General features: G+C 43.9%; 1 protein-coding gene across 22 annotated transcripts in view; it reads left to right on the forward strand.

Annotated features, from left to right (window-relative positions):
• clcn3 (chloride channel 3) overlaps positions 1–21,512 on the forward strand; it is a 53,996-nt gene that overhangs the window by 25,452 nt on the left and 7,032 nt on the right. For 19 of the 22 annotated variants that reach the window (XM_021614871.3, XM_021614873.3, XM_036987421.2 and 16 more), the window contains 11 exons: positions 3,165–3,325; positions 12,056–12,155; positions 12,901–13,088; positions 14,817–14,939; positions 15,466–15,672; positions 16,653–16,733; positions 16,977–17,525; positions 18,119–18,305; positions 18,583–18,800; positions 19,299–19,479; positions 20,226–20,442. In XM_021614871.3, the coding sequence (XP_021470546.3) occupies positions 3,165–3,325; positions 12,056–12,155; positions 12,901–13,088; positions 14,817–14,939; positions 15,466–15,672; positions 16,653–16,733; positions 16,977–17,525; positions 18,119–18,305; positions 18,583–18,800; positions 19,299–19,479; positions 20,226–20,442 (2,212 nt within the window). Of the gene's footprint in view, positions 1–2,577; positions 2,789–3,164; positions 3,326–12,055; positions 12,156–12,900; positions 13,089–14,816; positions 14,940–15,465; positions 15,673–16,652; positions 16,734–16,976; positions 17,526–18,118; positions 18,306–18,582; positions 18,801–19,298; positions 19,480–20,225; positions 20,443–21,512 lie in introns of those variants that run through there. The other 3 variants (XM_090183676.1, XM_090183668.1, XM_090183672.1) reach the window with 2 other exon arrangements.

Raw genomic sequence — 21,512 nt, forward strand, 5'->3', positions numbered from 1 at the left:
TGTACATATGAAATAAGTAAAACCGTATGTAAACATTATTAAAGTGACTAGTGTTCCATTATTGAAGAGACCAGCCTGCTAGTGAGTGACTTATCATTCACCGGTGTTTGAACTTTGATCACGTTCCCACTTCCCACAGATCAGGTGTCTTGTATTTTATGTTAGCACTTACCGCCTAGGATTGATATCCTTAGTTAGCTTAGCAGTTAGCACCAACTGCCTCTCCTAGGTATCGTTATAGGCTAACACTAGGCTCTACAGCTTTGGATGTCATTGTGCCAACTGTGCCAAGCCACACAATGTTAGCCCCTGGATGACATGGTTGTACTAAACAGCCCCTGTGGCTGTATGCCACCCTAGATAACAAACCCCAGCACAATATCACACACTGCTGGGAAGTTCAGCAACTACACATCAGTGGTGTGTCCCTGACCGCATGCCAATGGAGAATGGTTTCGAAGGTCAGCAAACCATGAATCATCATAAATGAATCACATACCCGTGGCTCAGTTGGTAGAGCATGGCACTTGTAACGCCAGAGTTGTGGTTTCGATTCCCATGTGGGACCAGTAAGAAAAAGTCAGAAAAATGTATGCATTCACTACTGTAAGTCGCTCTCCATAAGAGTGTATGCTAAATAAAAATAAAATAAAAATCTATCAAATGTGTTTAGCCGTAACTTGACAACGACTTGTCATTCGCTTTGCATCCATCTTCTGGAGATTGTTAGGGTTAAATCGGGTTATGTCAGTTGATGTGATGTCACAGAGGGTTTTAGGTGAATACTTTCTCCTACAAGGCCAGATTATCAACAGATTTGAGCTATGCCGGTATTGCTTTGCAGTGTATTCCTATTTCTCTCTCGCTCAGGTAAAATGTCTCTCTGTAAAAATACACAATACACTGTATTTGTATGTCAGAGAGCTGAAAAGAAGAATTTGCACAACAAAGAATGGGTCTAATATCATGCATGCCTACCAGTTGTTTAAAGCACATACTTGAGGAGACAACATTGTCTTCTGATGTTTTTTTGGGGACACATAGTGACTTTGTTCTTTCCCGGACACAATCCCACAGACCTGTACAGTTGTCAGAACGACGTGGGAGATTTCCCTTTTAATTGGTAGAGTTGTATGGGTAGATGAATGTAGGCCTGTCTCTGTGCCTTTGAAAATGATATGTAATCCCTATCATACTCAGAATACTGCAAAACAATCCCCTGAATTGGATAGTGCACTTAGAATTAGATTTTTATAAGGTATTAGTCACGTGCCGAATACAACAGGTACAGTGAAATGCTTACTTACGAGCCCCTAATCAACAATGCAGTTTCAAAAAAATAAGAATAAGAGAGAAAAGTAGCAAGTAATTAAAGAGCAGCATCTTTGACGACTACGTGCAGTTGTCCGGTGATACTTCGCATGAATGTGTCTTACTGTAGCAGTGTTTGTTTCTCTCAGATCACAGCCACTGCAGAGAGAGATGACCTTTTTCAAAATGGCGGTTGGCTGCCCAGCTGAGTTGTAGTGCTGTAGCACTACAAGTCACCTCTGCTCCATCTCCGCCTTTCGGTGTGTGTGTGTGCCAGCCAGCCAGCCAGTATAATCTATTTAACTATCCTTGGTAGATGCGCCTTAGCACTGTTACCAACCAGCACAGTCGAGCATGACTGGATCTGGGATATCAAGCATTAGCAGTGATCATCAGGCATTGTTCTTGATTATCGTCATGAAGGACATCATTTTGGAATATATCTTTTTGGAAATGCAGTCAGTTTTTCTCCTATACTGCATCTCTGCCAGTTGAAACATTTTAAGTGTTGTAATGCAATTTCAAATATTGCTACGTTCTCTGTGCTTTTTGATCATACTAGAAGGGTGACCAGAGCCGTGTGTTCAAATCCCTAATGGTGAACAGAACATCAATTGAACATTATTGGTGTGGTGTAGCCTACTGCAGGGTTCACCAACTGGTGTCTGTCTTTCTGATCTATGCCTGAGGCCTACATCCTGTATTAAAACAAGCGGACCTAGACCGAGAAGAATGACAGACTGTTGTAATCCTTGGCCAGTGTTCACTTTACAGTCACACGTTACTACTGTGCCTCTGTTTCCCCTGCCACATTTGTACTACAACATATCACAGCCTGTTGTGTACACAGAGGCATGTGACTGTAGAAAGGTCCTTGTGGCAATTTTATGGGGAACTGTTATCAGAGATTGTGAAATGAGATTCGAGGAAGAAAACCTCAGACTTGTAAGTAAACATTCTCCTTTAAACCGGAACGGCCCTTTTTGAAGAAAGTCTTTAGATTGTAAATGAACCACTGTTCTGAGACCAACCTCCGTGACCAGTGAGTGATTCATTAAAAGGAAACGTAGAGCCCTGGCTCAGATTCTACCCCCTGTGTTCAATCTGCAATTGAACGTCTGCAACTGCACCTCCATTTTGGCTCTGAGCTGCAGGTTTACCCACAGTGCTCTGGTGGTGAGGGGGTAAAGGGAGTAAAGACGATTTAGTCCTCTGATTTATTACGGAGCTGTGTGTGTACACGGGTCAGCAGTTTTTTTTTCCACTGTGTCTGACTCTGGTTGAGATGCAGCAGGCAGCCAATGGTTGGTTGGATGGACGGGGTTTTCCCCGGTGTGCCACAAGTACCAGTCAGTCAGACAAACTCTTGTTTTCATATGCAAGCAGGCAGCATGTGCAATGCAGTGTTCCTAATGGAGTAGATATTTACCACTTCCAGGTTGACGCACACAGTGTAAAGAAGAAACGTGAAACTAGGGTTGGTGTAATTTGATTTTGGGGATGATTATCGTGTGAGAAGCAGAAAAGGCTACAAGCACACTGTAGTTATGCCTCTGCTGGTGGGTTTTATGTACAGTAGCAGTGTTTCTGTTGTCGGTCCTTGTCAGGGCGGAGGGAATCATATCTTCTGTGTCAGATGTGACTGTGTTACTCAGAGTGGGAGGTTTTCTCTGACGCTGTTACGGTTGCCTCCTTTTACCTGGGTTTTTCAGTGGCGGCTGACAGGGAAGATCATTACGTCACTGTCTGTCTGACCCAGATGGCATATTCCTAACAGCATTTGGCCCATTCAGACTTCTAGCAGTATGCCATTGTCTGGTCTCTCACAAACTCTCTCTCTCTCTCACCTGTAGGATCTAACTACGTCATGTCTAACGGGGGAGGGGTGCTGAGCAGCACCACCCACCTGCTGGACTTCCTGGAGGAGCCCATTCCGGGGGTTGGCACCTACGACGACTTCCACACCATCGACTGGGTCCGGGAGAAGTGCAAGGACCGGGAACGCCACCGCAAGGTGAGGATGCGTTTACATTTTGGAAACTAATTTAAGAAAAGAATAGCTGCACACTAATACAGTGCCTTGTGAAAGTATTCGGCCCCCTTGAACTTTGCCACATTTCAGGCTTCAAACATAAAGATATAAAACTGTATTTTTTTGTGAAGAATCAACAAGAAGTGGGACACAATCATGAAGTGGAACGACATTTATTGGATATTTCAAGCTTTTTTAACAAATCAAAAACTGAAAAATTGGGCGTGCAAAATTATTCAGCCCCTTTACTTTCAGTGCAGCAAACTCTCTCCAGAAGTTCAGTGAGGATCTCTGAATGATCCAATGTTGACCTAAATGACTAATGATGATAAATACAATCCACCTGTGTGTAATCAAGTCTCCGTATAAATGCACCTGCACTGTGATAGTCTCAGAGGTCCGTTAAAAGCGCAGAGAGCATCATGAAGAACAAGGAACACACCAGGCAGGTCCGAGATACTGTTGTGAAGAAGTTTAAAGCTGGATTTGGATACAAAAATATTTCCCAAGCTTTAAACATCCCAAGGAGCACTGTGCAAGCGATAATATTGAAATGGAAGGAGTATCAGACCACTGCAAATCTACCAAGACCTGGCCGTCCCTCTAAACTTTCAGCTCATACAAGGAGAAGACTGATCAGAGATGCAGCCAAGAGGCCCATGATCACTCTGGATGAACTGCAGAGATCTACAGCTGAGGTGGGAGACTCTGTCCATAGGACAACAATCAGTCGTATATTGCACAAATCTGGCCTTTATGGAAGAGTGGCAAGAAGAAAGCCATTTCTTAAAGATATCCATAAAAAGTGTCGTTTAAAGTTTGCCACAAGCCACCTGGGAGACACACCAAACATGTGGAAGAAGGTGCTCTGGTCAGATGAAACCAAAATTGAACTTTTTGGCAACAATGCAAATCGTTATGTTTGGCGTAAAAGCAACACAGCTGAACACACCATCCCCACTGTCAAACATGGTGGTGGCAGCATCATGGTTTGGGCCTGCTTTTCTTCAGCAGGGACAGGGAAGATGGTTAAAATTGAAGGGAAGATGGATGGAGCCAAATTTCCAGACCATTCTGGAAGAAAACCTGATGGAGTCTGCAAAAGACCTGAGACTGGGACAGTCTTCCAAAAAGACAATGATCCAAAACATAAAGCAAAATCTACAATGGAATGGTTCAAAAATAAACATATCCAGGTGTTAGAATGGCCAAGTCAAAGTCCAGACCTGAATCCAATCGAGAATCTGTGGAAAGAACTGAAAACTGCTGTTCACAAATGCTCTCCATCCAACCTCACTGAGCTCGAGCTGTTTTGCAAGGAGGAATGGGAAAAACTTTCAGTCTCTCGATGTGCAAAACTGATAGAGACATACCCCAAGCGACTTACAGCTGTAATCGCAGCAAAAGGTGGCTCTACAAAGTATTAACTTAAGGGGGCTGAATAATTTTGCACGCCCAATTTTTCAGTTTTTGATTTGTTAAAAAAATTTGAAATATCCAATAAATGTCGTTCCACTTCATGATTGTGTCCCACTTGTTGTTGATTCTTCACAAAAAAATACAGTTTCATATCTTTATGTTTGAAGCCTGAAATGAGATATATATATATATATATATATATATATATATATATATATATATATATATATATATATATATATATATATATATATATATATATATATATATATATATATATATATATATATATATATATATAATTTGAGTAATTTAGCAGACTTACAATCAGTGTATTCAGCTAGGGTAGGTAAAATAACCCCAAGGGTGTCCCCAAGGACTCTGTGCTGGGCCCCTTACTCTTCATCTACATTCTACATTCTACTCACAACTTCTCTTACCACTGTACAGTGTAGTTTTGTGTCTGAACAGATGTCTTTTGAGCAATAATGTAATTTCCAGGTCAGGTCTTAATTGTTGCCTGTGTTGTTGTCTTGTGGGATGAGTGGGGGGGGGGGGAAAGGGAGCTATTCTCCACAGTGTCTGCCACAGGTCAGGGCTTGTTTTTTGTTGTCTAGTGAAAGAAATCAAATCAAATGTATTTATATAGCCCTTCCTACATCAGCTGATATCTCAAAATGGTGTACAGATGCCAGCCTAAAACTCCAAACAGCAAGCAATGCAGGTGATGAAGCACGTTGGCTAGGAAAAACTCCCTAGAAAAGTCAAAATCTAGGAAGAAACCTAGAGAGGAACCTGGCTATGAGGGGTGTCCAGTCCTCTTCTGGCTGTGCCGGGTGGAGATTATAACAGAACATGGCCAGATGTTCAAATGTTCATAAAAGACCAGCATGGTCAAATAGTAGGTCTGGGACAGGTCAGGATTCCATAGCCGCAGGCAGAACAGTTGAATCTGGAGCAGCAGCACGGCCAGGTGGACTGGGGACAGCAAGGAGTCATCATGCCAGGTAGTCCTGAGGCATGGTCCAAGGGCTCAGGTCCTCCGAGAGAGAAAGAAAGAGAGAATTAGAGAGAGCATACTTAAATTCACACAGGACACCGGATAAGACAGGAGAAGTACTCCAGATATAACAAACTGACCCTAGCCCCCCGACACAAACTACTGCAGCATAAATACTGGATGCTGAGACAGGAGGGGTCAGGAGACACTGTGGCCCTATCCGATGATACCCCAGGACCGGGCCAAACAGGAAGGATATAACCCCACCCACTTTGCCAAAGCACAGCCCCCACACCAATAGAGGGATAACTTCAACCACCATCCTGAGACGAGGCCGAGTATAGCCCACAAAGATCTCCGCCAAGGGTGGGAGCCAACCCAGACAGGAAGATCACATCAGTGACTCAACCCACTCAAGCTACGCACCCCTCCTAGGGACGGCATGAAAGAGCACCAGTAAGCCAGTGACTCAGCCCCTGTAATAGGGTTAGAGGCAGAGAATCCCAGTGGAAAGAGGGGAACCGGCCAGGCAGAGACAGCAAGGGCGGTTCGTTGCTCCAGAGCCTTTCCGTTCACCTTCGCACTCCTGGGCCAGACTACACTCAATCATATGACCCACTGAAGAGATGAGTCTTCAGTAAAGACTTAAAGGTTGAGACCGAGTTTGCGTCTCTCACATGGCTAGGCAGACCATTCCATAAAATGGAGCTCTATAGGAGAAAGCCCTGTCTCCAGCTGTTTGCTTAGAAATTCTAGGGACAATTAGGAGGCTTGCGTCTTGTGACGTAGCGTACGTGTAGATATGTACGGCAGGACCAAATCAGAGAGATGGGTAGGAGCAAGCCCATGTAATGCTTTGTAGGTTAGCAGTAAAACCTTGAAATCAGCCCTTGCCTTGACAGGAAGCCAGTGTAGGGAGGCTAGCACTGGAGTAATATGATCACATTTTTTGGTTCTAGTCAGGATTCTAGCAGCCTTATTTAGCAGTAACTGAAGTTTATTTAGTGCTTTACCCGGGTAGCCGGAAAGTAGAGCATTGCAGTAGTCTAACCTAGAAGTAACAAAAGCATGGATTAATTTTTCTGCATCAATTTTTAACAAAAAGTTTCTGATTTTTGCAATGTTATGTGATGGAAAAAATCTGTCCTGGAAACAGTCTTTATGTTCGTCATAAGAGAGATCAGGGCCCAGAGTAACGCCGAGGTCCTTCAGTTTTATTTGAGATGACTGTACAACCGTTAAGATTAATTGTCAGATTCAACAGAAGATCTCTTTGTTTCTTGGGACCTAGAACAAGCATCTCTGTTTTGTCCGAGTTTAAAAGTAGAAAGTTTCCTTATGTCTGAAACGCAGGCTTCTAGCGAGGGCAATTTTGGGGCTTCACCATGTTTCATTGAAATGTACTGCTGTGTGTCATCCGCATAGCAGTGAAAGTTAGCATTATGTTTTCGAATGACATCCCCAAGAGGTAAAATATATAGTGAAAACAAGAGTGGTCCTAAAACGGAACCTTGAGGAACACCGAAATTTACAGTTGATTTGTCAGAGGACAAACTATTCACAGAGACAAACTGATATCTTTCCAACAGATAAGATCTAAACCAGGCCAGAACTTGTCCGTGTAGACCAATTTGGGTTTCCAATCTCTCCAAAAGAATGTGGTGATTGATGGCATCAAAAGCAGCACTAAATTCTAGGAGCACGAGGACAGATGCAGAGCCTCGGTCTGATGCCATTAAAAGGTCATTTACCACCACAAGTGCAGTCTCAGTGCTATGATGGGGTCTAAAACCAGACTGAAGCATTTTGTATACATTGTTTGTCTTCAGGAAGGCAGTGAGTTGCTGCGCACCAGCCTTTTCTAAAATGTTTGAGAGGAATGGAAGATTCGATATAAGCCGATTTTAAAAAAATTAAAAAATAAAAATAAAAGTTTTTTATATTTTCTGGGTCAAGGTTTGGCTTTTTCAAGAGAGGCTTTATTACTGCCACTTTTAGTGAGTTTTTGCTACACATCCGGTGGATAGAGAGACGTTTTATGTTCAACATAGGAGGGCCAAGCACAGGAAGCAGCTCTTTCAGTAGTTTAGTTGGAATAGGGTCCAGTATGCAGCTTGAAGGTTTAGAGGCCATGATTATTTGCATCATTGTGTCAAGAGATGTAGTACTAAAACACTTGAGTGTCTCTCTTTATCCTAGGTCCTGGCAGAGTTGTGCAGACTCAGGACAACTGAGCTTTGAAGGAATACGCAGATTTAAAGAGGAGTCCGTAATTTGCTTTCTAATAATCATGATCTTTTCCTCAAAGAAGTTCATGAATTTATTACTTCTGAAGTGAAAGCCATCCTCACTTGGGGAATGCTGCTTTTTAGTTCGCTTTGCGACAGTATCAAAAATAAATTTCGGATTGTTCTTATTTTCCTCAATTAAGTTGGAAAAATAGGATGATCGAGCAGCAGTAAGGGCTTTTCGATACTGTACTGTCTTTCCAAGCTAGTCGGAAGACTTCCAGTTTGGTGTGGCGACATTTCCGTTCCAATTTTCTGGAAGCTTGCTTCAGAGCACTGGTATTTTCTGTATACCAGGGAGATAATTTCTTATGAGAAATGATTTTAGTTTTTATGGGTGCAACTGCATCTAGGGTATTGCGCAAGGTTAAATTGAGTTCCTCAGTTTTTTGTCCTCTGACGTCCTTGTGTTGGCAGAGGGAGTCTGGAAGGGCATCAAGGACTCTTTGTGTTGTCTGTGAATTTATAGCACGACTTTTGATGCTCCTTGGTTGGGGTCTGAACAGATTATTTGTTGCAATTGCAAACGTAATAAAATGGTGGTCCGATAGTCCAGGATTATGAGGAAAAACATTAAGATCCACAACATTTATTCCATGGTACAAAACTAGGTCCAGAGTATGACTGTGACAGTGAGTAGGTCCAGAGACATGTTGGACAAAACCCACTGAGTCGATGATGGCTCCAAAAGCCTTTTGGAGTGGGTCTGTGGACTTTTCCATGTGAATATTAAAGTCACCAAAGATTAGAATATTATCTGCTATGACTACAAGGTCCGATAGGAATTCAGGGAACTCAATGAGGAACGCTGTATATGGCCCAGTTGGCCTGTAAACAGTAGCTATAAAAAGTGATTGAGTAGGCTGCATAGATTTCATGACTGGAAGCTCAAAAGACAAAAACACATTTTTTTTTGTAAATTGAAATTTGCTATCGTAAATGTTAGCAACACCTCCGCCTTTGCGGGATGCACGGGGGATATGGTCACTAGTGTAACCAGGAGGTGAGGCCTCATTTAACAGTAAATTCATCAGGCTTAAGCCATGTTTCAGTCAAGCCAATCACATCAAGATTATGATCAGTGATTAGTTCATTGACTATAATTGCCTTTTGAAGTAAGGGATCTAACATTAAGTAGCCCTATTTTGAGATGTGAGGTATCGCGATCTCTTTCAATAATGACAGGAATGGAGGAGGTCTTTATCCTAGTGAGATTGCTAAGGCGAACACCGCCATGTTTAGTTTTGCCCAACCCGGGTCGAGGCACAGACACGGATAGCTGAGCTGACTACACTGACTGTGCTAGTGGCAGACTCCACTAAGCTGGCAGGCTGGCTAACAGCCTGCTGCCTGGCCTGCACCCTATTTCATTGTGGAGCTAGAGGAGTTAGAGCCCTGTCTATGTTGGTAGATAAGATGAGAGCACCCCTCCAGCTAGGATGGAGTCCGTCACTCCTCAGCAGGAGTTGTGAAAGAAATGGTGCCCTCGATCCCTGTTCTCTGTGGTGGCTCAGTGTGCATGTACAAGCCTTTTTGTCTCAGTACCATTTATTTTATAACACCTAGTCTTTCTCTACTGGGCTTGGGCAGTATCTAAATAGTCACACCTTCACACCGACCTTGTGCCATACCGGGATATTCGGTAATATCTGAAGGTTAGCAATGCTAACAAGTACATGTAACATCCCATAGAGAGTGCTAATGAGCGCATTGCAAACATTTTATACAGTCTCTGACCTAGAGTATTTGCAGAACAAACATCCCAGCTCATAAAAAAATACAAGTAACTCCAAAATGCTACTCAGTTTGCTTCACGCACAAAACAAATATTACACAGGCTTTTGATCCAGGAGGAGATTCTTCGCTGTTGCCAAAAAAACAGTTCAGCACAACTTAATTTTGGAAGAAGCTAACCACTTAGCTAGATAGCTAACTAGCTGCTAAATTAGCAAACCAAATGCACAACTGAAGATTATGTAGCACATTTTAGACAGTTAACTTAATAGTTAAACAGTGACAAGAAAAAGTATGTGAACCCTTTGGAATGACCTGGATTTCTGCATGAATTGGTCATCAAATTTGATCTGATCTTCATCTAAATCACAACAATAGACAAACATATTAGTTTAAGCAGACTAACACACAAATTATTGTATTTTTCTTGTCTATATTGAATACATAATTTAATCATTCACAGTGTAGGTTGTATGTGAACCCCTAGTATGTGAACCCCTAGAAGTCATTACTTCTCCAAAAGCTGTTTTGAAGTCAGCAGTCAGCTAACCTGGAGTCCAATCAATGAGACGAGATTGGAGATGTTGGTTAGAACTGCCTTGCCCTATATAAAACACTGACAAAATTTGAGTTTGCTATTCACATGAAGCATTGCCTGTGAACCATGCCCCGAGCAAAAGAGATCTCAGAAAATCTAATATTTTTCCACCGCGTTCCTGGCAAACTATTCAGTGGACAGAAGGAACTACCGCTGAGTTGTTTAGAAGGAACACACAACACTATGTGTGGAGAAAAATGGCACAACACACCAACATCAAAACCTCGTCCCGACTGTAACATATGGTGGAGGGAGCATCATGGTTTGGTGCTGCTTTGCTGCCTCAGGGCCTGGACAGCTTGCTATCATCGACAGAAAAATGAATTCCCAAGTTTATCAAGACATTTAGCAGGATAATGTTAGGCTATCGTATCTGTCCACCAATTGAAGCTCAACAGAAGTTGGGTGATGCAACAGGACAACGACCCAAAACACAGAAGTAAATCAACAACAGAATGGCTTCAACAGAAGAAAATACTCCTTCTGGAGTGGCAGAGTCCTGACCTCAACCCGATTTGAGATGCTGTGGCATGACCTCGAGAGCAGTTCCCACCAGACATCCCAAGAATATTGCTGAACTGAAACAATTTTGTAAAAAGGAATGGTCCAAAATTCCTGCTGACCGTTATGCAGGTCTGATCCGCAACTACAAAAGTGTTTGGTTGAGGTTATTGCTGCCAGAGGGTCAACCAGTTATTAAATCCAAGGGTTCACATACTTTTCCCACCCTGCACTGTGAGTGTTTACACGTATAATTGTCTTTGCTTTTGTGTTTAAGCAGACTGTGTTTTGTCTATTGTTGTGACCTAGATGAAGATCAGATCAAATTTTCTGACTATTTTTTTGCAGAAATACATGTATTACCGAAGGGATCACATACATTTTCTTTGCACTGTAAGATATCTCGCTGGCAACATTTTAGTTGTGAATTCCATACTGTAACGTGATCACCTGGCGCGTTGCTGCACAACGGTGTGAGACTCACAAGTCTCTGGTCTTCCGTCGTTGTGTGCATGTAAACACACCACATGACTGAGGATTACTGGTAAACTTCATAATGAAATATTGTGACAGGTGAGGTGAAATGAAGAACTCAATCTGTTTTATCTCTTAACGTATTGCACAAGTTGACTGCAGGTATTTACTTAAGAAAACGGCAAAATAAATAGAAGAAAAAACAAACATCCCGTGGCTGTTTCCAAATACCCCGGTATACAGCCCAAGTCTCTACAGTGTCTGCCAGGGGTCATATTTGTTGTTCTTGTTGAGGAGGTGTTCCCTCCTATGCTCTCTGTGGTGGCTCTGTGTGCATGACTGAACACCACAAGGAAAACCTTTTTGTCTTTAGTGATATGAATCTGGGTTGCATGGTTCCTCAAGGTTCCATTCACTGTCACATTTGAATGTCTTTTGAATGTTGCCTGACATTTTTTTAATCACCTGACAAACAGGAACACGTAACAATTGCTCTGAATTTGAAAAACTGCAGCAGTTCATGGATGGCTAGGCCACTCATTATGAGTGGTAATAAAATATGATCATTTTGATAATTTTCTCTTAAAAGGGGAGAACCATACATTGTTTCATACTTTTAACCAGCCGTGTGTGTGTGTGTGTGTGTGTGTGTGTGTGTGTGTGTGTGTGTGTGTGTGTGTGTGTGTGTGTGTGCGCAGATCAACGCTAAGAAGAAGGAGTCTGCGTGGGAGTTCACCAAGAGCCTGTATGATGCCTGGTCTGGATGGCTGGTAGTGACGCTGACAGGACTGGCCTCAGGTAATACAGACACCTGACCTCACCTGTACTAGTAATGTGAGAGCAAAATTCCAAGATTATGTTATAGTACTGTTATTGCATCAAATGGTTGTTTTATGCAACAGAATAGAGGGTTTTTATTACACTCATCTCTGTGTGTTCTACTGAGAATGGGCCTCTGGAGGCTTAATGCTGACAACATTTACGATGTCTTGGGTGATAAACCTAACAAGACCACATTCCATAGCATGAGTTGGTGTTTCTGTTCTATGAAGTACCAGGGTGGCGACGCCTCCAGTATGGATAATTATGAGAGGAACGTTGTTTTGGGGGCCAGACCCTGGATTCTACACAATGAGAACAGTCTTTACAGCAGATGCTGTTTACTGTGAATTATTAGTATGTTTTCATACTAATCCTAACCTTGTGACCCATTCCACGCATCTGTTGTTTGGCATGAACATTCAAGAGAAAATACGTTGCTATAAAATGCTGTGGCTCAAATCCCCTCGTTGACAAGCTTCGTTACTGCAATAATAAATGTATGTTATTAATACGTTTTGAATAAGGTAATATCCTGATTGGTGATTGACCTTGTCTTTCCTCATTATTGATTAGAATTTCCACGACAGTAGTCAAGATGATTTACCTTAAATACAGCCTCGTCATTGACAACGTGTTTGTTGTTCATCTTGTTTTTTATGTCACACTGGCACAGGCTTAAACTATTGTTTCCTTCTCATCCTCTTCCTCTTTGTCCAATCAGGTGCCCTGGCGGGTCTGATCGACATCTCTGCTGATTGGCTGAACGACATCAAGGAGGGGGTGTGTCTGAATGCCATGTGGTTTAATCACGAGCAGTGCTGCTGGGGCTCCAACGAGACCACTTTCGCTGAGAGGGACAAGTGTCCTCAGTGGAAGAGCTGGGCGGGGCTCATCCTGGGCCAGGAAGAGGTGGGAGGGATTTAAAAATATAATGTCAAAATGTAGATTTCCACCTAAACAGACATAATTATTTATCATGAGAGGGCCATAAAAAATACCAAGTAATGATTATACTGCCAGAATGATTAAAATCTCACCTTTTCTAGTAAAAATTGTTAATAAATTGCTAAGGCGTAGTCACTTTTGAGGATACAAGTACACAGTACAAATATGAGGAATAGGGCTTAACATGTTTGTGGGAATAGGGCTTAACATGTTTGTGGGAATAGGGCGTAACATGTTTGTGGGAATAGGGCGTAACATGTTTGTGGGAATAGGGCGTAACATGTTTGAACTGCTTTCTAAAAATAGTAACAATGAAATTATAACCAATAAGATTTCACCTTATAACTGTAAAATATGTGTTTCTCCCCAATTTCCTGATATCCAATTACGATCTCATCTCATCATTGCAACTCCCCAACGAGCTCGTGAGAGGCGAAGGTCGAGTCATGCGTCCTCCGAAACATGACCCGCCAAGCCGCACTGCTTCTTAACACCCACTCACTTAACCCGGAAGCCAGCCACACCAATGTGTCAGAGGAAATACTGTTCAACAGGCGCCCGGCCGACCACAAGGAGTCGCTAGAGCGCTATTAGCCAAGTAAAGCCCCCCCGGCCAAACCCTCCCTTAACCCGAACGACGCTGGGCCAATTGTGCGCCGCCCTATGGGACTTCCAGTCACGGCCGGTTGTGACACAGCCTGTGATCGAACCCCTGCTGTGAAAGAGCATTTTCTGCTCCGCATCCTCTTAGCGACACACAGACGCCATTCATATGCATGCTGACTTGTTACAACTTCAGTTTTAAGCACAAAGGGATTTTGTCTCTGTGACCAAGAGAAAGTGGTCTTGTTTAAATTCTGCTAAATCATTTTTTAAAATGTTAATGTTGAGGGCTCTAAATCCATCTGAGAGCATCATAGCGAGATGAGACTGTTGCTGTAATCACTAGGCTCTCCCGTTTCATATGCCGCATTCTAAGCTGTGAGGTTCACGGCCAGGGGAGTTCCATCCTTTGTCTGGATAGGCCAGAAAATGTATCACTCCCTATTCAAATGAGGTTTCAGATTTCACATACTGCATCTCAGATGAGAGCGGAGAACGGCAGGCGAAGCAGGATAACCAGAGCTGTCACGAAGTGCACAACAAATAATGTTGCGCCGTTCACAGAGCACTTTGTACACAAAAATGTTGGTTCGGAACCGGTCCAGAACTGCTCAGTCCCCTAAATAAGGGACTTAACATTTTAAGAGGTTTTACGTGTCATATAGGTGTTATAAGCTAGTAGTTTCCATTGCTGAGATGTATCATCAGTGGAAGAGATTGGGTGAACTAATACTTCTGTGTTCCAGCAGTAGTTTTTCCATTACCTTTTCACTCAGAATGTTTCAAACTGTCTCAATGTAGTAACGTTAAAGGGATAGTTGGGATTCTGATGCTAGCTGTACACAAAACCTTTCCCTTTTTGTGCTAAGCTAGTTAGGATCGGCTCGCAAAACTAGCTTTAACTTCCTTCATGCTGGATGCAGATCGATTTTTTAAATTTATTTAAATGGTATTCATGAGTTCTGATGATTGCCAAAATCCCAAACTATCCCTTTAATGGCAGTTGTAAACGTGCTCCTCTCCCTCCTCTGACTGCCCCCTCTTCTCCTCTTCCTTCTCTCTCTCCTCCTCTCTTTCCTCATTTCCCAGGGCCCTGGTTCCTACATCATGAACTACTTCATGTACATCTACTGGGCTTTGTCCTTTGCCTTGCTGGCTGTGTTACTGGTTAAGGTGTTCGCCCCCTACGCCTGTGGCTCAGGCATACCTGAGGTAAGACCGCACGCACACACATGTACGGATGCAAACACTCACAAGTTTACATGGCTACACGCACACACTATGTATTGTAATTCAGGCGGGTTCTGTACCTGCTTTGTAGGAAAAATTCATGGTGAGGTTATCTGCTCTAGTCTAGCACTCGAAATTTCACTTTCTAGTTGCCATGGCAACAGGAGAGCGAGCGAGATGGGGATGAGCACTGCGGAGCAGTTGGATTTTTAATTTCTTAGAAATTCTTAGATCGTGACATTGACCATATCTGGCAAGCTAGTCGCTGTGGTCTCAATAAATATGATTATTTGGTTCTAAGACTGACAACAAATGTTGCCCTTAGAGAGAAACGATTTGTCAGAGTATATCGTTTATATCAGGGTGGCTTTTCGGGACATTTGCCTTATTTCTTCAACAGACCTAATCATCTACCTCCTCTACCCTCGGTGCTTCTCCAGATTAAACCTAGAAATAATTTCTCCAGTAGTATATTTACCTCATTTCCCCCCATCTCTCTGTCTCTCAGATAAAGACCATCCTGAGTGGGTTCATCATCCGGGGTTACCTGGGGAAGTGGACCCTGCTGATCAAGACGGTGACCCTGGTGCTGGCTGTAGCGTCTGGGCTGAGCCTGGGGAAAGAGGGACCCCTGGTCCATGTGGCCTGCTGCTGTGGAAACATTTTCTCATACCTCTTCCCCAAGTACAGCAAGAACGAGGCCAAGAAGAGAGAGGTATGTATGATCTACTGTTCTATTAGGTGTGGAGATATAGAATATAACTTTGTCCAAGTACAGTAGGAATGAGGCCAAGAAGAGAGAGTGTATGGTTTGGTGTATGTATCCATTGTATTACATTACAAAGTTTAGAGTTTTGTTATAAGACATTCTTTTGGTGACCTTTTCTGTTGTATGATTTAAGACTGTGTGTTCTGGGTAAATACCTGTCAGTGTTTCAGCTCACTCGGCCTTTGTTTTGGATAAATTCCTGCCGGTGTTTCAGCTCACTCGGCCTTTGTTTTGGATAAATTCCTGTCGGTGTTTTGGCTGACTCGGCCTGTGTTTTGGATAAATTCCTGCCGGTGTTTTAGCTGACTCGGCCTGTGTTTTGGATAAATTCCTGCCGGTGTTTCAGCTCACTCGGCCTTTGTTTTGGATAAATTCCTGTCGGTGTTTTGGCTGACTCGGCCTGTGTTTTGGATAAATTCCTGCCGGTGTTTTAGCTGACTCGGCCTGTGTTTTGGATAAATTCCTGTCGGTGTTTTAGCTGACTCGGCCTGTGTTTTGGATAAATTCCTGTCGGTGTTTCAGCTCACTTGGCCTGTGTTTTGGATAAATTCCTGTCGGTGTTTTGGCTGACTCGGCCTGTGTTTTGGATAAATTCCTGTCGGTGTTTTGGCTGACTCGGCCTGTGTTTTGGATAAATTCCTGTCGGTGTTTTAGCTGACTCGGCCTGTGTTTTGGATAAATTCCTGTCGGTGTTTTAGCTCACTCGGCCTGTGTTTTGGATAAATTCCTGTCTGTGTTTTAGCTCACTCGGCCTGTGTTTTGGATAAATTCCTGTCTGTGTTTTAGCTGACTCGGCCTGTGTTTTGGATAAATTCCTGTCGGTGTTTTAGATGACTCGGCCTGTGTTTTGGATAAATTCCTGTCGGTGTTTTAGCTGACTCGGCCTGTGTTTTGGTACTAATCTTTTTTATTTGTTGTCTCTGCAGGTCCTATCTGCAGCATCAGCAGCTGGGGTGTCTGTGGCTTTTGGTGCTCCCATAGGAGGAGTACTCTTCAGCTTGGAGGAGGTACATTTTATATTGTGTGTGTGTGTGTGTTTCTATGAGTGTGTCCGTATGAGTAAGCACATCACACACACTATAGTCTTGTTTTAGGCCGAGTTTCTGTGTAAGCACTTTGACAACTGCTGATGTAAAAAGTGCTTTATAAATACGTTTGATTGATCTGTGCACGCTTGTGTCTCTGTATGAGTTAATGTATCCCACTATAATGTCCCCTATCCACCTGTCTCTCTGCATCTCTCTCTCTAGGTGAGCTACTACTTCCCTCTGAAGACTCTGTGGCGCTCCTTCTTCGCTGCGCTAGTGGCAGCCTTCGTCCTCCGCTCCATCAACCCGTTTGGCAACAGCCGTCTGGTCCTGTTCTATGTGGAGTACCACACCCCCTGGTACCTGTTTGAGCTTATCCCCTTCATCCTGCTGGGGGTGTTTGGAGGCCTCTGGGGGGCCTTCTTCATCAAGGCCAACATCGCCTGGTGCCGAAGGAGGAAGTCCACCCGCTTCGGGAAATACCCCGTCCTGGAGGTCATCTTCGTGGCAGCCATTACCGCCGTGGTGGCGTTCCCCAACCCCTACACGCGACAGAACACCAGCGAGCTGATTAAGGAGTTGTTCACTGACTGTGGGCCGCTGGAGTCGTCCCAGCTGTGCCAGTACAGGAGTCAGATGAATGGGAGTAAGGCGTTTGGGGATGCGTCGCCTAACAAGCCGGCGGGGCCCGGGGTCTACACAGCCATGTGGCAGCTGTGCCTGGCGCTCGTCTTCAAGATCATCATGACAATATTCACCTTCGGACTCAAGGTGAGGTAGGGCAGGTTGGGTACTACCGTCTAGTTAATGTAGCCCGGCAGTTAAAGGGGAAGTTCAGACAAAAACCTCCTTTATAACTACTATTGCCTGGTCGTTTGTCATTACCCCAGACAGTTTTTAGGTCCATTGCTTGAGTATTTAGATGTAGGTAATACGCTGATTCTACCCCCGCCTTCCCCATAGAAACCCCATGCAACGTCAAAAGTCCATTCTAAATACCTCCTAAACACACCGCTCTGGCCTCCCATGATCGAAATAGTCCTTTTAATGACTTTCTCTGCGCAATTTTTCTGCTAACTTATTTCAGTAGGCACATTTTTACCTATGAATGTCGTCTCAGGAATTTCAGCATTTCCATAAAAAAATACGTGTTATAAAGAGCCCAGAAGTGTTTTTGGGTGAACTTCCCCTTTTAATGTGATGGTATTGGATATGCATGTCTCTCAGATTGTGGTCTAATCCAAATATTAGATTGTAGTCTAGACTTGAAGTAATGCTGATCAGGGTTAGGGTTGAGAAATACTGAGCAAAATCAGAATTGGAATTTCAGTTCCGGATAGTTTTTTTGTGGTTCCTGTCCCCAGGTTCCGGCAGGCCTATTCATCCCCAGTATGGCCATCGGGGCGATCGCCGGGCGGATTGTTGGCATCGCCGTGGAGCAGCTGGCGTACTACCACCATGACTGGTTAGTGTTCAGGGAGTGGTGCGAGGTAGGCACCGACTGCATCACCCCGGGACTCTATGCCATGGTGGGGGCCGCTGCATGTCTGGGTGAGTTACACTGGCTGGATGTGGGTGTCTGTAATGTTATGGTCACGTCTGATACTCCTACTCAGTGTTCATTCTTGTGATCCATTGACAAACACAGTCTATATAACAATGGATCACAGAAACACGGAGCTGTGTAAAATGTAATCTATCCTGTTGGATGGCTTTGGTCCTCTCCCATTCAAACCTTTTCCTTTTGTCTGTAGGTCGTTGCTGTATCAAAAGAATGTCAAATTACCTGGTAAAATAAAAGGTCAATAATATCTTTTTTTTTTTTCAGGTGGTGTGACGAGGATGACCGTGTCTCTCGTGGTTATTGTGTTTGAGCTGACTGGCGGTCTGGAATACATTGTGCCCCTCATGGCGGCCGTCATGACCAGCAAGTGGGTGGGCGACGCCTTTGGGCGTGAGGGCATCTACGAGTCACACATCCGCCTCAACGGGTATCCTTTCCTGGACGCCAAGTCAGAGTTCACACATACCACACTGGCGCGGGAGGTGTGTCAAAATCAAGTGTTATTTGTCACGTACACAGTTTACAGAATGTATAAAAGGTGTGGTGAAATGATTGCATGCTAGCTCCATCAACATATTGTATAACATACAGATTAAATTAATACATTGGCACACTGAATCATTAACAGTTAGATGCAGTACCATTGACATCAATGTATGATTAAGTAAAAAGTTGACTTCTTGGTCACAACTTCTTGGTGCCCGAGGGGCAGTATTGAGTAGCTTGGATGAATAAGGTGTCCAGAGTAAGGTGCCTGCTACTCTGTCCCAGATGCTAATATATGCATATTATCAGTAGTATTGGATAGAAAAGACTCTGAAGTTTCTAAAACCTTTTGAATGATGTCTGTGAGTATAACAGAACTCATATGACAGGCGAAAACCTGAGAAAAATCCAACCAGGAAGTGGGAAATCTGAGGGTTGTAGTTTAAAGGCGTCAGTTAGGGTTCAGCCCTAAACCACTTTCTGTGTGACTTCAGGTGATGCGCCCGCAGCGTAGTGATCCGCCGTTAGCGGTGCTGACACAGGACGACCTGACGGTGGAGGAACTCCAGGTGATCATCAACGAGACCAGCTACAATGGCTTCCCTGTCATCGTCTCCAAGGAGTCTCAGAGACTGGTGGGCTTCGCCCTGCGCAGGGACATCACCATCGCTATAGGTGAGGAGAAACTGAGACGGCAGGTTGTGGGGGGGCACACACGTACTCAATTACATGCTTGCTTACACATACGGACTTATACACACACACACACACACACACCTGATCTCGCTCTCTTCTCTCACTCTTTCTCTTCTCTCTCTCTCTCTATTTTATGTATTTGTCTACAAGTTCATATGTTTACAACAAGCAAGGGGAAGATATCAGAATAGGGGCATTGGGGAATAATAACATGTTTTACGGAATACATTTGTACTGTAGTGAAGCCGTATCTAGAGTAATGCAAGGTCTCGTTCATGATCATGTAAAACGTCAATTGCTATGGAAATGCTGGGATGTGTTTTTCAATTATGTTGAAGGTAATTATAATGTAACTATGACGGTGAATGGTTGAGGGACAACTATTGGGGATCTTGGAGGGTTCAGGTTCATGTTTTTTGGCCTGGTGGTAGATCGGTCAACATGCCCTTGAGCAGGGCATTGACCCTGGATGCTTCTGTGTGTCGCTCTGAATGGGAGTCTGTTGGATGACTGGTGTGGTGTAGTTGTTGAGCGGCTTCACTGCAAGTATATTGTATGTTTCGAGTATTCAATAAATAAAAAGGTTGCGGGGGGTGCTCAGACCTGGGTTCAAAACTTCAAATAGTGTTTATTTTTTATACTTTAGCTGAACTTGACTTAGCTTGCCTGGCTAGTGCGATGGAACCACTCCTTAGACGCTAATCTTTCTCCCTCCTCCTTCACAGAAAACGCACGGCGAAAGCAGGAGGGTATCCTGCTGACCTCGCGGGTCTACTTCACGCAGCACGCCCCCACCCTGCCCGCCGACAGCCCGCGGCCCCTCAAGCTGCGCTCCATCTTGGACATGAGCCCCTTCACCGTCACTGACCACACGCCCATGGAGATAGTGGTGGACATCTTCCGCAAGCTGGGACTTCGCCAGTGTCTGGTGACACACAACGGGTGAGAGGAAAGGGGCTTGGGGGAGAGGGGGGAAAGGGGTAGGGTGGCATGTGAAGAGGGCAGAGGGGGGAAAGGGGTAGGGTGGCATGTGAAGAGGGCAGAGGGGGGAAAGGGGTAGGGTGGCATGTGAAGAGGGCAAGGGGAGGGGAGAGGGGGGAAAGGGGTAGGGTGGCATGTGAAGAGGGCGAGGAGAGGGGGGAAAGGGGTAGGGTGGCATGTGTAGAGGGCAAGGGGAGGGGAGAGAGGGGAAGAGGCGATTTTAAAAGTGATCTTGGATGAGAACAATGGGGAGGGAATCACAGCCTCAAAATGGGGGAATGTGTTTTGGTAGGGTGGGGGTGAAAGAAGTGGAGGAAGAGAAGGAAGGAACACTGGATGGAGTCTTCCTCAGTCCTCCTAACCTCAACATGAACTAACAAATACCTCAACAGGCAACAGACAGTTCCACCAGCACACACTCAAGTTCTGTTCCAATGTACACACTACTACTTAGAATGAAGCAGTGTATTGGATGTCATCTATTCTAAGTGGTATGCTAGTGTGGATATTGGGATGTAGTAGCATCCCCTCACATCCTTACGGAAAAAGATTGCAGTTAGGGTGGAGTATTGTGTTTTGTGCTGCAAATACTGCGTCTGAAATCATGTTTTTTTTATAAAAAAATGTTTTACTTCAGTAATTTTGTAGTGTGACTGCAGTTACAGTGCAGTACACTGCAGTTATTCTACAATTACTCTGTCCAAAATACCACAGTCGACTGTAGTTACTTCACTTTTACTCTAGTTTCAAAACTGCAATCTTTTTTTGTAAGGGATAGAGTGATGCATGGACACTGGGACTGCAAACCCTGGGGTTATAAACTGGTACGCTGCATGGCTTTTCAGCTAAATGCTAGCTGCGCTATGCTAACCAATATAACAACTGTGATGCCGCTTAACAAATAGTTGGATAGTTTTATCCAATATTTGAGAGACTTATGATGTGTTTAGAAGTTAGTGGTCATTGTCAATTACTGTGGATGAGCTCACTGGTTGAATATGACACTTCAGAGACACCTGGTGGTTAAAATA

The sequence above is a fragment of the Oncorhynchus mykiss genome, chromosome 9 (assembly GCF_057628025.1).
Source record: "Oncorhynchus mykiss isolate SJ-2025 chromosome 9, ASM5762802v1, whole genome shotgun sequence".
Taxonomy (NCBI): domain Eukaryota; kingdom Metazoa; phylum Chordata; class Actinopteri; order Salmoniformes; family Salmonidae; genus Oncorhynchus; species Oncorhynchus mykiss.